General features: G+C 41.6%; 1 protein-coding gene across 1 annotated transcript in view; it reads left to right on the plus strand.

Moving 5' to 3' along the window:
* Positions 1-16,481, plus strand: part of DTL (denticleless E3 ubiquitin protein ligase adapter) — a 63,892-nt gene that overhangs the window by 2,094 nt on the left and 45,317 nt on the right. Inside the window, exons 2-9 of the mRNA XM_085612861.1 lie at positions 5,374-5,499; positions 6,516-6,605; positions 7,128-7,189; positions 7,289-7,409; positions 13,597-13,662; positions 13,858-13,973; positions 14,868-14,941; positions 16,356-16,459. Of these exons, the coding sequence (XP_085468987.1) occupies positions 5,374-5,499; positions 6,516-6,605; positions 7,128-7,189; positions 7,289-7,409; positions 13,597-13,662; positions 13,858-13,973; positions 14,868-14,941; positions 16,356-16,459 (759 nt within the window). The remainder of the gene's footprint in view (positions 1-5,373; positions 5,500-6,515; positions 6,606-7,127; positions 7,190-7,288; positions 7,410-13,596; positions 13,663-13,857; positions 13,974-14,867; positions 14,942-16,355; positions 16,460-16,481) is intronic.

The following is a 16,481-nucleotide window of genomic DNA, read 5'->3' on the forward strand; positions in this document are numbered from 1 at the left end:
GAGCCTATTCCTTGAAGTGCATTGAATGCTATGCAGAGTGCGTTAAAGGTGATACACCGCTCGATAGGCTGCCAATGTAGCTTACTTGTGGCCTGGGATGCTGACTGGAATCTGGGGATATTAAGAAGCATCCGTGCTGCAGTATTCTGCATTGTCTGGAGTTTGTTTAATTACCTTTTTTGGTAGATTTTTCGTACAGTCCATTGCAGTAGTCTAGTCTTGCAAGGACTAAAGCTGTGACCGCAGTCTTTAAGGAATCAAAGGGGATGAGATGGACACATTTCTTTGTTGACCTCAAGGTGTTAAATAGGAGGATATGACGTCATTGACTTGGTCTTTATAGGTGAGCTTGTCATCTATGGGAACACCTACATTTTTAAAAAACTTTTTGGCTGGCATGGGCAGTATCCCTAGGTCTTGAGGCCACCAAGAGGAGGACCAAAAGTGAACATTGTTTCCAAAAAGCATGACTTCCGTCTTGGTTGAATTTAATTTGAGACTGTTGTCAGTAATCCAATTACTGACTGTGACCATTTAGTTCCGAAAAGTCTCACCTGTATTGTAGACATCATTGGAGAGTGACGCAATGATCTGGGTGTCATCTGCGTAGGTCACCAGTGAAAACCCAAAATACTTAATCAAATTGGCCAGGGGAGTGACGTAGACATTGAACAGGATCGGGTTCAATGACGAGTCCTGTAGAACCCAACAGGTAAAACAAAGGGCTCTGAGGTGAATCCCTTATGGGTTACCTATTGAATCCTATCAGTGAGAAAGGGGTGAAGTAGGGCCAGGGCTGTGTCTTTGATCCTGATATTCCACATACGGTCAATCAGATGAATGTGATTGACCATGTCATAAAGTGCAGACAGGTTGAGTAAGATCAAGACTGCTTTGCCGCCCTTCTTTAAGGACGATCTAATTTCCTCTGTAGCCACAACGAGCACAGAATCCAAACTGGGTCTTGTCAAGAAGATTGTTCATTTCGATATATGAAGACCATTGAATGTTTATGGCTTTTTCAGCCATCTTGGCTGGAAACAGAAGCCTGGCTATAGGACGGTAGCTATTAACATCTTGAGTAATTAGGTTGGGTTTCTTTATCAATTTTTCAATTGCTTAGGGTAGTGTCCTGTGTTGAAGATCTTAGCCAAGCAGTTGGTAACAACATCGTCAACAAGTTGAATTATTGCAGGTGGACAAGTGTCTAATGGGGACCCAGACTTGATGGTAAGAATCAGCTGTTTGACTTGATCAACCAAAAGATGTGTAAATTCACGAAGGTAGTTTGTTCGCATTCATTTGGCAGATCAGAGAACTGACATCTAATGGAAAGTCTATCAAAAATTTCCTTCAGTTTGTTCTGAAAGAAATTGGCCAGGATGTTACTAAAATCCTGGCTGCTAACCGGTGTGTTGGCGGCAGGCATTGTGGTGAGTTTAGTAACTGTTTGGAAAAGATCCTTGATGGAATTTTTGGAAGACTCTTTTTTTGTAAAGAAGGCTGATTTTTCTTTTAGTGTATATTTTTTTGTATTCTGTGATGCGCTTCTTATATTTATCTTTTTACAAGTTGTTCTAATTATTGCTCCGTACATGTACCTGCCTGCGGAAGCTTTGTTTGGGAGCTCTTAGTCTTTCACTAAACCAAGGGGCTTAATGATTACTCCTTTTGTGCATTCTAGGGTTAGCCGGTGCTAGAGTATTTATTGCCAACAGTAACTGTGATTCATAGACTGTAGAAAATGTATCTGGGTCCGCTGACAGAGCTGGTTCGGTTCCAGCTAATGGATGACTGAAATCAGGTGCTTGGATTTTGTGTCACAAATGTGCAATTTGTGTATTGCAAGAGGAAATCAGTTTTTTTAATTTTATTTTTTAAATAAGTTGATTCTATTTCAAAGGTCACTGTTTTGTGATTGGTCCAAGATATTAATTTCCTTCTGGAATTCTTTTGTCTGAAAACCTATTTCATGTTGTTGGGTGACTTCAATTGTAATTTAGAGAACACCCCTGACAGGGACACAGAAGCAATATTAAATAGCATGCCTCTGCCTAACCCAGATCATAGTTGGCCCTCCTCACCTTGCTGGCTGTACATTTGATGGCGTCTTTACTAATCATACATATTTGGCTAGCACAGATATCCTCAATCTGACCTGGACCAATCACCAGGCAGTGACCTTATAGAAGAAGTCCATTGAAGGACTGTGTTTTGGTGAGTTCAATGTTTAAGTTTAATGCTTCACATTCGTTAAGGGTGGCTGGAGAGAAGGTGGCTGCATTGGTGACACAGTAGATAACTGCTAGACCTCCACCTTTCTTGTGTAGCCTGTCTAATATATGTATAGTGTATCCCGGGGGATTAGCCAGTACCGTATCATGGCCTGATGTAGGGTCAGCCCAAGTTTCGGTGACGAAGGCCAAATCTATATTATAACTATCCATGAAGTCCGGGACCATGCATTAATCAATGCACATTGGATTTTAGGGTTATTTGTGCCTTTGTGTGCTTGCCTGGCTTAGCCGAGGAAAGTGGCGGATAGCCGCCATGTGGCTTGTAGTTTAGAAACCTGAGGTTACTCTTCTGACATAGTGTGAGAGAAGCATCTATGTCTACTGAAGGGTTGAGTTTGATGCGTTTTGTGGTCTTACCTGATTTAAGGACTAAAAGTTCTTCTCTGGAGTATATCCGTCATTGTGAGGGCTGGGGATTGAAACTGCCAGGGGCTGGCCCAGGGCGCTGTGCGGATGCGTGCTAGCAGTGTGCTCGCACGGACACGCTGTGTAGTTGACTAAATAGTCTGTCATGAAGGATGGGCGTGGCTTCAATACAACGCTTTGCAGCACGATCAAGGAAAAACAGGTGGATTAAAAAATAGACCAACTAGGGTCCAGCAACCCCTTGTCTAGTCACAGGCTCCCTTGAGTCTAAGGACTACTGGTAACCAAAATGCTAAGGCAACTAAATGGGGAGAAAGTTAAAACATAAACAGATTAAAACGGGGTTAGAGCCCTTAGCAATGTGGTGGTCACATAAGAGCCAAGCCACCCCTAAAAACAACGCCAAAGTGCCTTTAAGAAAAGTAAAGGCGTTGGCTGCACAAACCTTGATCACAGAGGATGTGCTATGAAACATCCGACAGGTAGCCACAGAAGCATGGGAGAGGAATTGGGCCACCAGGGATTGCACCATCCGAATCACACACATATATAGACAAAAGAGCAATTCTAGTGTTGAACAAGTATGGTGTACACAGGTAATTTCCCAATTCGTGGTGCACCATATGGTATCCAGTTAATCTGTCCAACAATAGAGGCAAATAAAAATAAATAAGGAAAGCCCTCGCATACCTACCCAGGAGTCGTGCTACATCCTCTGATCTCCATGTTCATAGAAAAATATTATGATGCTGAATGGGTCTTCTTCATGGTAGGGTGCACCTTGAGGATTTTTTGGGTTGAAGGTGATTCGAAATACAGGAATAATCCTCACCTAGGTGTCTCAAGTGTATCTGTACTATGGTGAGTACCCAGGAGGTGGATACATTTTGTTGATGACCTGCGCCTACTGAAATAAATAGCAGATATTTGATATTCTTGTCGGGTCATGTTTTTTAATGCTGAATTTTGAAATGTCGATTCAGATTTGTTAGCTGTGTCATTTGAGAGCCATACTGGAGATTACCGTTCATTTGTTCTGTTGTGGTAGCAGTGTTTCATTACTACCATGTTGTAGGATTCTCGGAAGCCTTGCAAGATGAGAAGTGGCGACTGGCTTTCATCCAAGGCAACCAGTAGATAGTCTCTAATGTCTGTTAGTACCCATTCAGCTTCTCCGGCAGGTCTGAACCTGATTAATAGTTGTGTGGTAAGATATTGGTTTGAGTAAAATGTCCGAGTGGAGTGGAAGGTTTGAGTTCCGATGGAAGTTTAATGGGCCTGTGAGGGTCTGCAGCTGGATTTTTGAGGGATGTGCCATAGCATACTTCAGTGACCAGCTGTACTGTGGAGCAGATACATTCATGATCTTCGTGACATTTTGCAAAACCAAAAGTCTAAATATTTTTTTTTACATGTGATCCGCATGGTTTGACTAGTAAGTCTTAGTAGGAGGTATAGGGGCTGTACCAGGGAAAATGTGGGACTTCTAGATTGTTGGTTATTATCAAATTGTAGTACTTTTTTTAATTGAGGATTTGTAATAGATCCTAACAGAGTTTGTGAAGGGCAACTGATATGCTCCTCTAAGCAGGTGAGTCTTGTACAATTGAAACGTTTTGGGGCCTTCCATGATTTGGTTGGTGTGGTACAGTTTTTTAAACCTTTTTTTTTGGTACAGTGTAGTGGCAATCGATCATATGGAATCTATTTGGTATTTTTATCAGAATCGGACTGCATTTTCTATAATTTCGTTCCTTTTTCCAGATAATGCCTTTTAAGTTGCTACATTTTCATCACATATTCTTTGCTTTAATATCTCATTTCTTTTTCTTCTGTTGTCTACGTGCTTTATCTAGTGTTAGGATCTTTGCGTATATTAATATGGATTTGTTGTAGATCTGTAACTTTTGCTATGTCTCTATTATAAATTCAAAGGAATCCTACCCACGTATCTTACTGGAAATATTTTGTTGTGTTTTTTTTGCATTGACTCCATTGATGCGGATTTCCAAAGATTATGTTGAGGAGCTCAGAATATGGATGTACCACTAAAGATTTTGCATACTCAGACACGCCGGCTACTCTCAAGCACTTGTAAATGATTGTTGCACATAGACTCACGAATAACATTTTAAATGAGTGGGATGGAGAGGTCTTGATGGATTAGTATTTAGCCTAGACGCAAGGTTTTTAAGGTTATTTAACTGTATGTCAACATTTTGGACTTTATGCAGTTACAGGAATGTATGCTTTTATAGTCTGATATGCCTGAGTATTTTTAGTACTTTAAATTGTGTTAAACACCTGGACACTAGACATTAGTGTTTGCTGCTATAAGATTAACAAATGAGTTTTAAGTTTGCAGAATATCTTTCATGAATGTTCCGAAAGGGCAAAGCAATACAATAAAAAATAACAAAGGGCTTCCGAAAAGATGCAGGTTGCAAAAGGGTAGAATTAGTCTACTCTTGTGATACCAACAAGCAAACAAAAATGTGCAGTACTTGAGAGAGACTGGCACTGTCATTGCAACCTTGGAAAAAGGCAGTTGACTCCACAAGTCATGTGTTGCCTAAAAAGTTTCTCAAATCTGTAAGATTTCACGTGTAAAATGTTATGGTTCTTTCCGAAAATCACAAAGATGTGAGGATTAGTACTGTCTCAACAATTGACTGCAAACGTGTTCTTGCGCCTTCCTGTTTGCTTTTAGGCTGGTCACCGGGCTACCCTCTCCAGTCTCTGTTGGAATGTTTTCAGTGCACCAGACAAGATGAGCATATTTCCTATGGGGAAATGGAGCTGCCTGTTCCTCCGTTTGGGTGCACGTTTTGTACAGGTGAGTGCATAAGCTAAACTGCGTAGCTGGGGATTTCATTCAGACTGTATGCGAAGTTGGGGTGGTCAGGTGCAAAGACTGTAAAGCAGCACACTGCTCTTCCTGCAGCATTCACAAGAAAATGTAGTATCATAACATGCTGCTTTGACATAGTAATTCTGACAAACAGCAGGTTACAGCAACTTGTATTTATTCATGACTGAGTATAAGTTGGAGAAAACCCAACTAAGGCAGTCTAGTCTGAAACATGTTGCTCAGCTTTATGGTACCCAGCATTACTAACTGACCCTGCCACCCAGGTTCTGGCCGCATGTTTTGAGAGTGTGCACACCAGATGAAACTCCTGGCGAGTGGGCCCTGAGAACAGTTCTGAAGGGATAAAAAGTAGGAATACCACTCAAACGCATCGGGCCACGCTAGAGTGTGGCCTCACTATGGTCACATGACCGGGTATCGGTGTTAATTGCTGGATGTTGAGGATGTTCTTTCAATACCCACACTGTCAATCTATTTTGCTCAATAGGGGCAGTCCTGGAAATCCACAACTGTTGTAGATTTTGTTTGTGAAGTCTATAATCTATTTCAAATGACACTGATCTTTAGAAGTATATTTCTGACTTTTTACAACCCATGGGATCATCTGTTGTGTAAAGAGAATAACGAACCAAACCCAGCACGAATTGTAAATTAAATTGGGTATTGAGGTAAAACCCCAAGCCCCTAAAGTATATAAGGAGATAATCCACAAAATATAGTCATTAAGCATCACACTCAGGATTTCTTATATTTAGCACGCTTTTCTAGTGCACCATGGTCTGATTCTGGGAAATATTAGAACAATTAATTTTGTCAATTAAATTTGGCAACATGAATTTTTCTTTTTGCTCTGGTGCTGACCTACTTGGGCAATGCATATGAATGTTTTCCTCTTGTTTGGTGTGCATTTTTTATGGTATGTTATGGAGACTGTTTTTGTTTCGATTGAAATTGTTCCAGTGTTGTCATTTGTTTTGCAGCACCAGGCATGCATAACGTTCTTGCAGTAGCAAATGAAGAAGGCTTGGTCAGTCTGTACAAGACCGATTCAAACACACAGATTTTTAGAGGTAAATATTATTTTTCTTTTACCAATCATCTAAAATAAATTAATAAATATCTGCACAATTTGACGTTTTGCACCTGCAGATGTAGGAGAGAATTGCAGTACAATGTGTAGTAAACTACAGTAATACTCAAGTACTAGCTATATGTTCCCCTAAAAACACCATAGCAAGCAGAGTATTGTTTGGTCGCTAAGTACCCACATTTGCTAAACGGCTAAAGCTGCAACTCGTTCATACTTTCTGGGAGAAAGGTGTTTGCATCATTTCACTGCTACTTCTGACGTTCTGGGAAATGGGGAAACCTCAGAAGGATCTGGGAACCCGAAAGACTGGTGCCAGAGGTGTTTGTCCACTGCCTTGGTAAATGCAACCATTCAACAAGTTTAAATGGTGTTACTATTCCAGTCACTCAGTTGCAACTTGAGCAAAAGGACCTGAACTGAAAAAAAGGTTTGTTGTGGTTTGTTTTACTGGAACATACTTGGTAATAGTGACAATGTGGACACCTTTTGCTCTAAATTTCAGAATGGATGGCTCACTCAAATGCAGTTTTTGACATCGCTTGGGTCCCTGGGGAGCACAAGTTGGTAAGATGGCATTCTTCCCGTTTAAATTCTACCTGACATTCTTGATTTAGATTGTTGCAATTGGAATTATCGTTTTTTAATTTGTTTTTTTAATATAAGGTGACTGCTTCAGGAGATCAAACTGCAAAACTGTGGGACGTGAGAGCTGGCGAACTTATAGGTGCTTGCAAAGGCCATCAGTGCAGTCTGAAATCCGTGGCCTTCTCCAAGTTTGAACAAGGCAAGTATATAATGTAAAATAAAAAGGTACACTTTCTAAGAGGGCACCAGTCTATGGTACAAAAAAAGGCAATCATTTTGGAATGTTTCCAGTTCAGTGCAAGAAGAGTTTCATTGTACTGTAATTAAATTAAAGTACTCCACTATTTCAGTAAAATGAATATTGCACTGCTTTTGATTGTTATAGCAATGTTGTTTTTAAGTTGCAAGTGTGTTATGATATCTTGGGCAAAGAGATGTGCCTCAGTAGTCCCTGTTTTGACAATATTATCTTTACACTGAGGCATCTAGTCGCTCATATTGTTAGCGCGACATATACATTTATTTCGTTTAGGAAGTACAAGGCACTAGCTTCATGAAGATCTGTTCTGTTGTAATATGAGGCTAGCAAAATATCCTTATTTGTGCCTTCAAGGAGGCCTGGCAAAGACAAAACCGGACTAACATTGGCCTCTTTCATGAGGTGTTGGAGTTCCTTCCAAAATCAATAAAGTATAAGGAGAATATCGCTTGACAAGGTTCTTTCCTGCCCTTCCAATGTAGGAGTCTTGGTGGTTGTGACTGCATTTAAACTTGCATTGTACAAGCCTTTCATTTCACAGGTTACGTAAAAGGTGACCGAATGCATGATCTGTTTTGATAAGTTTACTAACGCACGTGCCGCTAATATCGAATCCCTTTTAACCCTGTGTCTGATAGCAGAATGTTAATTGACTGAGGAGGGACGTGAGGGCGGGTGCTAATTTTTGAATAGTTCTTTTTTGACCACCACTCAGTCCAACCACCTCTTATTGAATATTTTCTCACTACTTGTTCTTGGCCAACTACGTCGTTTTACCTTCACCTGTGTCCACCATCAGATTTGAAGCTAAATTGACCTTACCGACATTAGTTACATTCTGTGTCCTTGATTTATTTTATCTATCGTCAGGGTCACTGGAATTAGGCAGCAGGGTTGAGTAACTTATGTGGCAAGAAAGGCAAATAATGCGGCACATTTTGTGATAGTATAACTTTATTATTTTGTCGTACTTACACTTGTTAACACTGCCTGGGTATTGGTTGCATCTCATTAGTACCAGTTTAACACCCAAATATAGCACTAAACAATAGAAACATGACCACTCAACCTTTGCAAAGGGCCTTCACTGCGCGCGAGCACCGCACTGCGTTTTTTGTAACTTTTGAGCTAGAAACACATTTTTTTTGTTAAAATCTGCAGATTATGCAGCAGATGGTGGATTATGTGGCAAATCTAGAACTATGCGACAGCCACACAATCTCATAATTCCACTGGCCCTGAGTATATCAGTCAGTTCTCCCTTCTGGCCAACAATATGAATTGAAAGCTTGAAAAGGTTCCATCAAGACTGGAATACTTGTCAAGTGACTGTGTATCCATGTGTACCTTAACAGCAGTCATTGGATTACACCTTATCATTTGACATCAATTTATCTTCAGTGCTATAATATAGGAGTTTAATATATTATTAAGCACATTTCTTTTGACTGTGTAGAGCTTAATGACCTGTTGTAATTTAAAATTATTAAGTTTGCCTTACTTTCAACATTGTCAAATAGTGACCCCTGTGCATTATTAAACATACTGGTTATTTTGTAACCTACACATTACTTTGACCAATTCAATAGTATTGTCTTAATTGTAGTGTTGCTTGGGATGTGCAACTTTGTTTCGTAAGCCCTTAAATATGCACCTAGTTTAAAGTGCTTCATAGGTAGTTTTTTATGAACCTTACCATTTGAAAAGGTAAGATAGAACAAAACAAAGTTGAATGCATGGAGACAGGTTGGGTTTTTATTATGAGTATGTAGATTGTGTTAATAACAAGGAGTAATGCTTTCCCTGATGGCATAGGTAACGGTTGAAGAAACCTAACCTTGAACCTAGGGGCTTTAATAGTTGTTGCCCTATTTCCAGGCTTCCTTTTCCAGCTAAAATTATAGAGGAGGCCTTAAATCAGCAATTGGCTACTTTCATTCAGAAGCACCAGCTCCTAAATCCCACTAGGCACAGATTTAGGAGCGGCCACAGCACAGAAACCGCTATGATAGTGGCCACTGACTGGGCAACTCTTAACAGAGGTGGGAGAGCAGCCCATATCTTTTTAGATGTGTCTGCTGCATTTGATACGGTCAACCACGGATTGTGGTTTGACCGTCTCTACAGTATTGGGATTAAGGGGGCTGCACTGGCTCTTAAGATTCCTTCTTAATGACCGAGAGCAAACCGGAGCCCTGGTCCCTGCCCTGCGGAGTCCCTCAGGGTGGTCTTTGCTGAGCCCAACACCGTTTAATGTATCTGTAACCTCACTGGCTGGCCTGATAAAGTCATTTAGCTTCTCCTTTACGTCCTATGCAGATGACACCCGGATTGTTGTCTCCCTTTCAAGCAGTAACAACAACGCCATAATCAGATTTCATGACTGTATGTTAGACGTTAGTGACTGGATGGATATGATATAAACAGCTTCAATTTAAATTCTGGGAAGACGGAGGTCCTTCTGTTTGGCAAGGAGGTTTCCCTCGGGTCACTATCTTGGTGGTTAAGAATTAAGGAACCTCCCATTACCTGTTAGGAAGGCAAAAAACGTAGGTGTCTTAATGGACAACCAGCTCGCCTTTGGCGATCATGTTAATGCCACTATCTCCTCTATTTTTTTTTTTACACACTTTTAACTGTGAGTAAGATCCTTCCTTATATTCCACCGGCCCTGCAATAAAAATGTTGTTACTGCCTTAGTCCTGGTTTTTTTTTTTATTCTTTTCATTAGAATCAATGCAAAGTCCAATCATATAGCACGTACATACATTGCATTCCATTGTTAAACATTCCCTTGACATTTTGCACATCCTTATTATCCATAGCGCATAAGGTATAACAGTGTTCCATGTGTTAATATCGTATCGCCCCTCCATTCTCCTCATCAGAGACCTTGTCCGTCTGCAGCCTGGGTGGTTCACAGATGTAAAGTCCTGTCAAAATTAAACTACTGCAATGGTCTTTACCTGAACATGCCATTGCAGTTTGCAAACAAGCTTCAATGTCTTCAAAATGCAGCAGCACGTATGCTGTTTGGAGTCCCTAAGTACTGTTCAGAAATGAGATCTAGCCCCATTCTTTCTCACCTCTATTTCGACCGGCTCCAAAAGCGCAGAGATACTCCACCAGGAGTCGATTCCAGCGCTATACAAACCAGCAAATAAATAAATAAGTTTCAATCCGCAACACCTGCCTTGCGGAAGCTCCACTGGCTACCCATCAAACAAAGAATTTGTTTTAAAGCCATAAGTATCACTTACAAAGCACTGCCTGATACAGGTCCGAAATATCTCGTGGTTAGTTTTAAGTGGTATCACCCCAACAGAGACTTGCACACTAGGATAGCCAGACATTTCATTACCGTAAAAACAAATACTCCTCCTGGGATGGGAGCAGTTTTGTGGTTTGTGCTTCCAAACTATGGAACACTCGGCCTTTACATTTGAAATCTATGCCTGATCTTTATGTCCTTCAAGAAAGTTTTAAAATGTGGCTTTTTATTAATTAATTGGGCCCGCGCCTGGGTATCAGAAGTATTGCCAAGACACCTCCGGGTATTAGTGCGCTTTAGAAATTCCTCTAACATAATATAACATCTTTTGTAGGCTGTGCAGTGCACAGGTGATTTAGTTCAGTTTCTAAGGGGGGCCCACTCATACGAGCTCTTTCTAGGCCTTCGGTAAATGATGTTCAGATTACTTACTTCATGAATTTAATTTTCCTGGCTATCCAGCTTGGCACTTACTGGACTGAGCCAACAGCCCAATGGTGTGGGAGGGGGAAAATTATCATAGGGAACAGGGACGGGTGAGTAGTAGGGACTGCCCGGAGGATTGAAGATTAAGTGTTGCTGCTGGTCTAAGCTTTAACGCCGTATCCTGTCCATATCCCAGTCCTTACTTCTTGAGGATGTGCAATAGCGATATGTTTAGACTTGATCCTTAGACAAAACAAAACCCATCCTGCTTCTACCATGCTGCTAATAATTTATTCACAGAAACAACTGAATCGCAATACACAGCTGGCTCTCTGAAAATGTGTGTTAAATTATATGCTTGACTTCTGCGAACACCAAGCATTGAAGTCCAGGGCAATGGTTCGTTCTTCAGTCCTTTCCCTGGCAACTGGATTGGAAAGTTTCCTATTGATGGTCCAAGTCCTTCATAGTGGAGGGCCTCTAAAATGCCCCAAAAAAGATACTGCTTCCTTGCAGATCTCTAGCCCCAGAAACCTTGACCGGTAAACTGACCGATGTACCTTTACCCTGGTCCCGTTAGTCAAAGGAGGACTAATCGATTGCTGGTACAAATGGGAAGGATCCAGTAGGTCCAACCACCAGCTGCCTATTGGCCTATGACATCAAGCAGTTCACCAACTCTGGGAAGCAGAGTAACTGGGCGTGACCCTCAGCAGTTGAATACGCAGAGACTGACCTCTGCATCAACATGATGAATATTTGCATTGCTGCTGTTCAGACTTCATCTAATGCAAGGGGCCTCGCCAATGTGCTGTAGAGGCGCACAGCACCAGGTTTTCAGTAATACCAAGGATTATGCAAACATTTGCAGATATTCGCCCATACATGTTCATTGTAAGTACATTTAGCTTGTGTATATCCGTTCCCTCATTGGATTCAACTTTTGAAGACCGGCATTTTGTACCTGTTAGCAAGGCAGCGTTCCCTCGTGTTGAGTGAGACTTTGATCTTCCTGGTATGGGGTGCAGAAGTCCCCTTCGGTGGTAGACTAAATGCATTAAAAATACAGCCGCGCTAACAACTGGTCAATTTTCATCATTCCAGGATACGTATTTTTTCATGCTTGTGAGTAGCGCACGTTTCCCGTCTGGTTATTGGTCTGTATAGATTACAATACTAGTAGTACAGGGACAGCTCTTGGAGCGCATATATTACAATGATTTGAATCTATAGATTCGGTAATGTGAAGATTTGCTATTTCCTCACATATCTGCGCTTGAACACCTTGTGTTGTCTTTGAGGGACCTGGATGACTTGACTGGACACTTATGAGAATCTTTTATTTCTGTTTTGAGAAACAAAATATTCGACCGCTTAGTTTGGTCTGGTAATATTCTTTCTTTATGAAGTGTTGGACGTCTTTAGCGGTGGCACCGTGGCTAATGCATCAAATATACAACAATGCTACAAGGTATTTGTTGTTGGGGAATGGCACTCAATGGCAGTAATGGGCCTATTTGCAAAGCCTAGCTAGGAAAATTCGAAAATCTACTATTGTATGTTTTCACCTGCTTTTGGGACCGATTTCGGACTTGTTTTTTTGAGCTGAAATGTATCTACTTTGGTATGGTTAGCATAGCTGTAGGTTTCCCGGTCTGCTCTTCATTCTAAAAATGTACCTGGGCTTTTTTTATTTATTTATTTTTTTACCTTTTTTTTTTTTTAATTTTATTTTTTTATATGGAAAATATTATTATTTGTTGGGAAGCACACCACTTCACCTTATTTCCTCCCCTTTCCCACACCAGAAAGGCAGCTACCTCCCTTTAAGGGAGGAAGACTAAATAGAAAATGATTGTTAACACCAAAGACTTGTGGGTTTGTGAGTGTTTGCTTGCTGCTTCTCTGTAATACCCTCAGCCCTACAATTAAGATGGTAAGTGCACTGTGTCTTCTAAAAATGCCACCAATCCTCATTCTGTGGATTGGCGCACTACACACAAGAACCACGCGCTTTATTGAACTACTTCTACTCGCTGACGGCAAGAAGTAGGAGTGCTAAAGCTCGGCGACAAAGTAGCGGGGGCAGGTTGTTTAAAATGCAACATTCCTATAACCATGGTCTAGATCTCTAAACCTAAGACTGCATGTATTGATGTTACTCAACGCGCCTGATTATCTTATCAGTGGTTATCGAGCATATGTGCCAGCGTGAGACCCCAAGTCTGCAAAGAGAAACAGTACAAATGGGCAGTCCCGATGTAAATTATCTCTGCCTATTCGCCTTGTCTTCTATTTACCTATATTTCATTTTTCTTTTATCCGATTGTGTGCTTTGTGGTGGGTTGAGGATTCAATGACCATTTTATGGTTCTTAGGCACATTTTTTATTACTGTCTCAATCAATTCTTCTTTTCTGTTTTCTACCAGCTGTGTTCTGTACCGGTGGCAGAGATGGAAACATAATGGTTTGGGATACCAGGTGTAATAAGAAAGGTAGGTGATTGATTGATTTGGTAATGTGGACCTCAATGAGTATAGTTTAATTGAAGAATGGCTAATGAGTGCTGGAAAAACTGTAAAATCTTTGTTGAAGTTACCAGTGTTTTTTGTTTCTAAAGTACGGTGCAATAAAGCCAGTGTCTAGAGACTTTTGTTGATATCTATACTGCATCGTTGAATATTTTTCAGATGGCTATTACAGACAAGTGAACCAAATCAGTGGTGCCCATAATACCCAAGACAAGCAAACCCCTCTGAAACTCAAGAAGAAGAAGCAGACTGTCCGTGGCCTCGCTCCTTCAGTGGTAAGAGTTTATTGGTGCAGGTGTCATTTCATCCCAGAATCCAGTGGCCCCATCCCAGCATCACTTGTCATCCATGGTGAACTGTGCATCGGTCGCTGCATCGAAGTGGTCCAGTCCAGTCCAGTACACTTCACCCTTTTCAGAGTTGTATGGTGCCTTCTCTTCAAGAGCCAATGTTTCCTGCTTAAGATTCATTGTCATGGTACCAACTATTTTTTTTTTTTTGTCAAAACGGGGAGGGTGGGAGGCCCTGGTGGTCCTCGCTAAGGGAATCTGAGGTACTTTCCCCTGTAACCACACCTTGCGGTCTCCTCTTCTGAAGGGGTCTGAGCCATGTTACATGTTCTGGTAAACAAATTTCCCTGTTGTTTTAGACCATTGATGGGGAAAATAGTGCTTCGTTACTTTAATTTATATCTGCAAAATCTAGGGAATAATATTAACCGGCATCTTCAATGATCTTATCCGTCTCGAAACCTGTTCTTGTTTTAAGAGGAAATGCATGCTTCGCTTCTGCATCATTAGCTAAGAGTGCACCCATGACTCCTCCATCGGTGTTGGGCAGCGCATGCGCTCATGCTAGTACCCTTGGCTTTCCTTCAGCTGGGTTCTACTGGTAGCGATGATTGGTTCCCACATCGTTATGCTCCTTGCACCTCAGCCAATCAGTCGCCCGTATCTTCTGATGTTTTGTCACAACCCATGAGCATATCTCTGACGCATCCCTCGGTGACTGACCTCCCTGTCTCTGCACTTCTACTGCCAGCAGTCCTATTCTTTGATGGTGGTTCCTGCTAGTCCTGCCCCATATAACCTGGTGATGTAAGATCTGTTTCTGACAGTGAGTCTAAACTAAAATGCTGTCCCTGTGTCTGTCTGTCTTATTGCTGCTAGGATTCCCAGCAGAGTGTCACTGTGGTCCTCTTCCAGGATGAGCACACGCTTGTCTCTGCTGGAGCTGTCGATGGGTAAGTGAGAAAAGCAGAACACACTTTTTAAAACTGTTTCCTTTGACTTCCTCCTGTCGATTGCCGACACTCTGTAGTAAACTCCCATATGGACCTTTTGACAACAGTTTTCTAATGGGTAACATTGAGCACAAAATCGCCCTTGCAGCACAGTAGATTGGAGGTAGCCAGTTTTAAAGACCAGCTAGAGTTTGAGTGGATTCACTATGAATTGTTTTTTATTTGGAGTAACTACACTAAACTCCTTGCAGAGTGCCTGCTATGTAGCTCTTGGTTCTATCCAATCTGCTGACCAGTAAGCACTCTGGGTTCTTCACAGTGACCACAGAGTCTAGGGTTTAAAACCCAGAAACTGTCTTAGTAGAGATACCTGCTGTCTACAACGAAAAATCCGCATTTGGTCAGAGAAACGTCCCTCTGTGCTTGCCAGAACTAGTCATTTATTTGGGGAAATGATCTCTGCTGTAAATATATTGGATGAGGCCTGTCGAGCCGGCATCCAGCGCCAGCAGCAACATTTGTTGGTTACTAAACAGTGGGCTTTGTCCACAGAATGAGTGCCACAAATACTGTCTGTTGTCGTCACACAGCCTTATAGGGCGGAAGCATCCGATCTTTCCAACTTCCTGATGGTTTGCCATACACTCAAATCTGAGGGAGCAGGTCCTTGCAGGGTTGTGCGTTAGTAGACCAACCAGGGTAATTCCTGGGCAGGACAACAGCACATGTTTTCCACCCCGCTTCACCCCTTTTACACGCTACTTTCGAGTCCCAGGTAATCTGTACAGGACATGATGTTGCTCTAAATGAACGTGCGTTGCATTTGCCTGGATTCACCACATGCGTCCATATTGATAAACATGGGTAACCTAGGACTGAAAATTAAAACGTGTGTTTCATAAACCAAGCCATTGTGGATCAGGTTCTGGGTTTTGTGCCATCTTTGCGTTATCCAGGAATTCCTGCCTAGTTCCCCCTTATGCTTCCCTTTTCCTACTCTTTCTCCTGGGTCCTGCCTGGGCTTTTGTTGACTGATATCGCTGCTGGGGAGCATTTCTAGCTGTTGTGTCTCAGGAATCTGATCATTTGGAGTAAATTTGTGTTCTTGACAGATACCATATTCTTAACCATAAATAGAGGAAGATACATGTCTGCCGCACTAGACGTCTAAATAGGGGTAGCAGTATATGCAACCAGAGCTTGTTTAGCAACATCTGTGGGGATCGAATTGTTGTAGATTGTTTGGTATTTAGTCCATTGTAAGATCTGTACAACTTGTGGATTTTTTAATTCCTACCAAATCAATTTCCATTTTCTTCTGCCTTGCTTGACTGTGTTCTAAATTTTGAGCACTGCTTTTTCATCCATGGGTTTGCTTGGGTGTCTTAGCTAATATGTCTTACTCAAATTGCAGCGTGGTGAAGGTTTGGGACCTACGCAAGACCTACACAGCTTATCGCCAAGACCCTGTGCCGGCCAAGGCATTCGCCTATCCGGGGACCAGCACTCGCAAACTTGGTAAGCAGGTGCCCAAATACCT

This window comes from Triturus cristatus, chromosome 6 (assembly GCF_964204655.1).
Source record: "Triturus cristatus chromosome 6, aTriCri1.1, whole genome shotgun sequence".
Classification (NCBI taxonomy): Eukaryota; Metazoa; Chordata; class Amphibia; order Caudata; family Salamandridae; genus Triturus; species Triturus cristatus.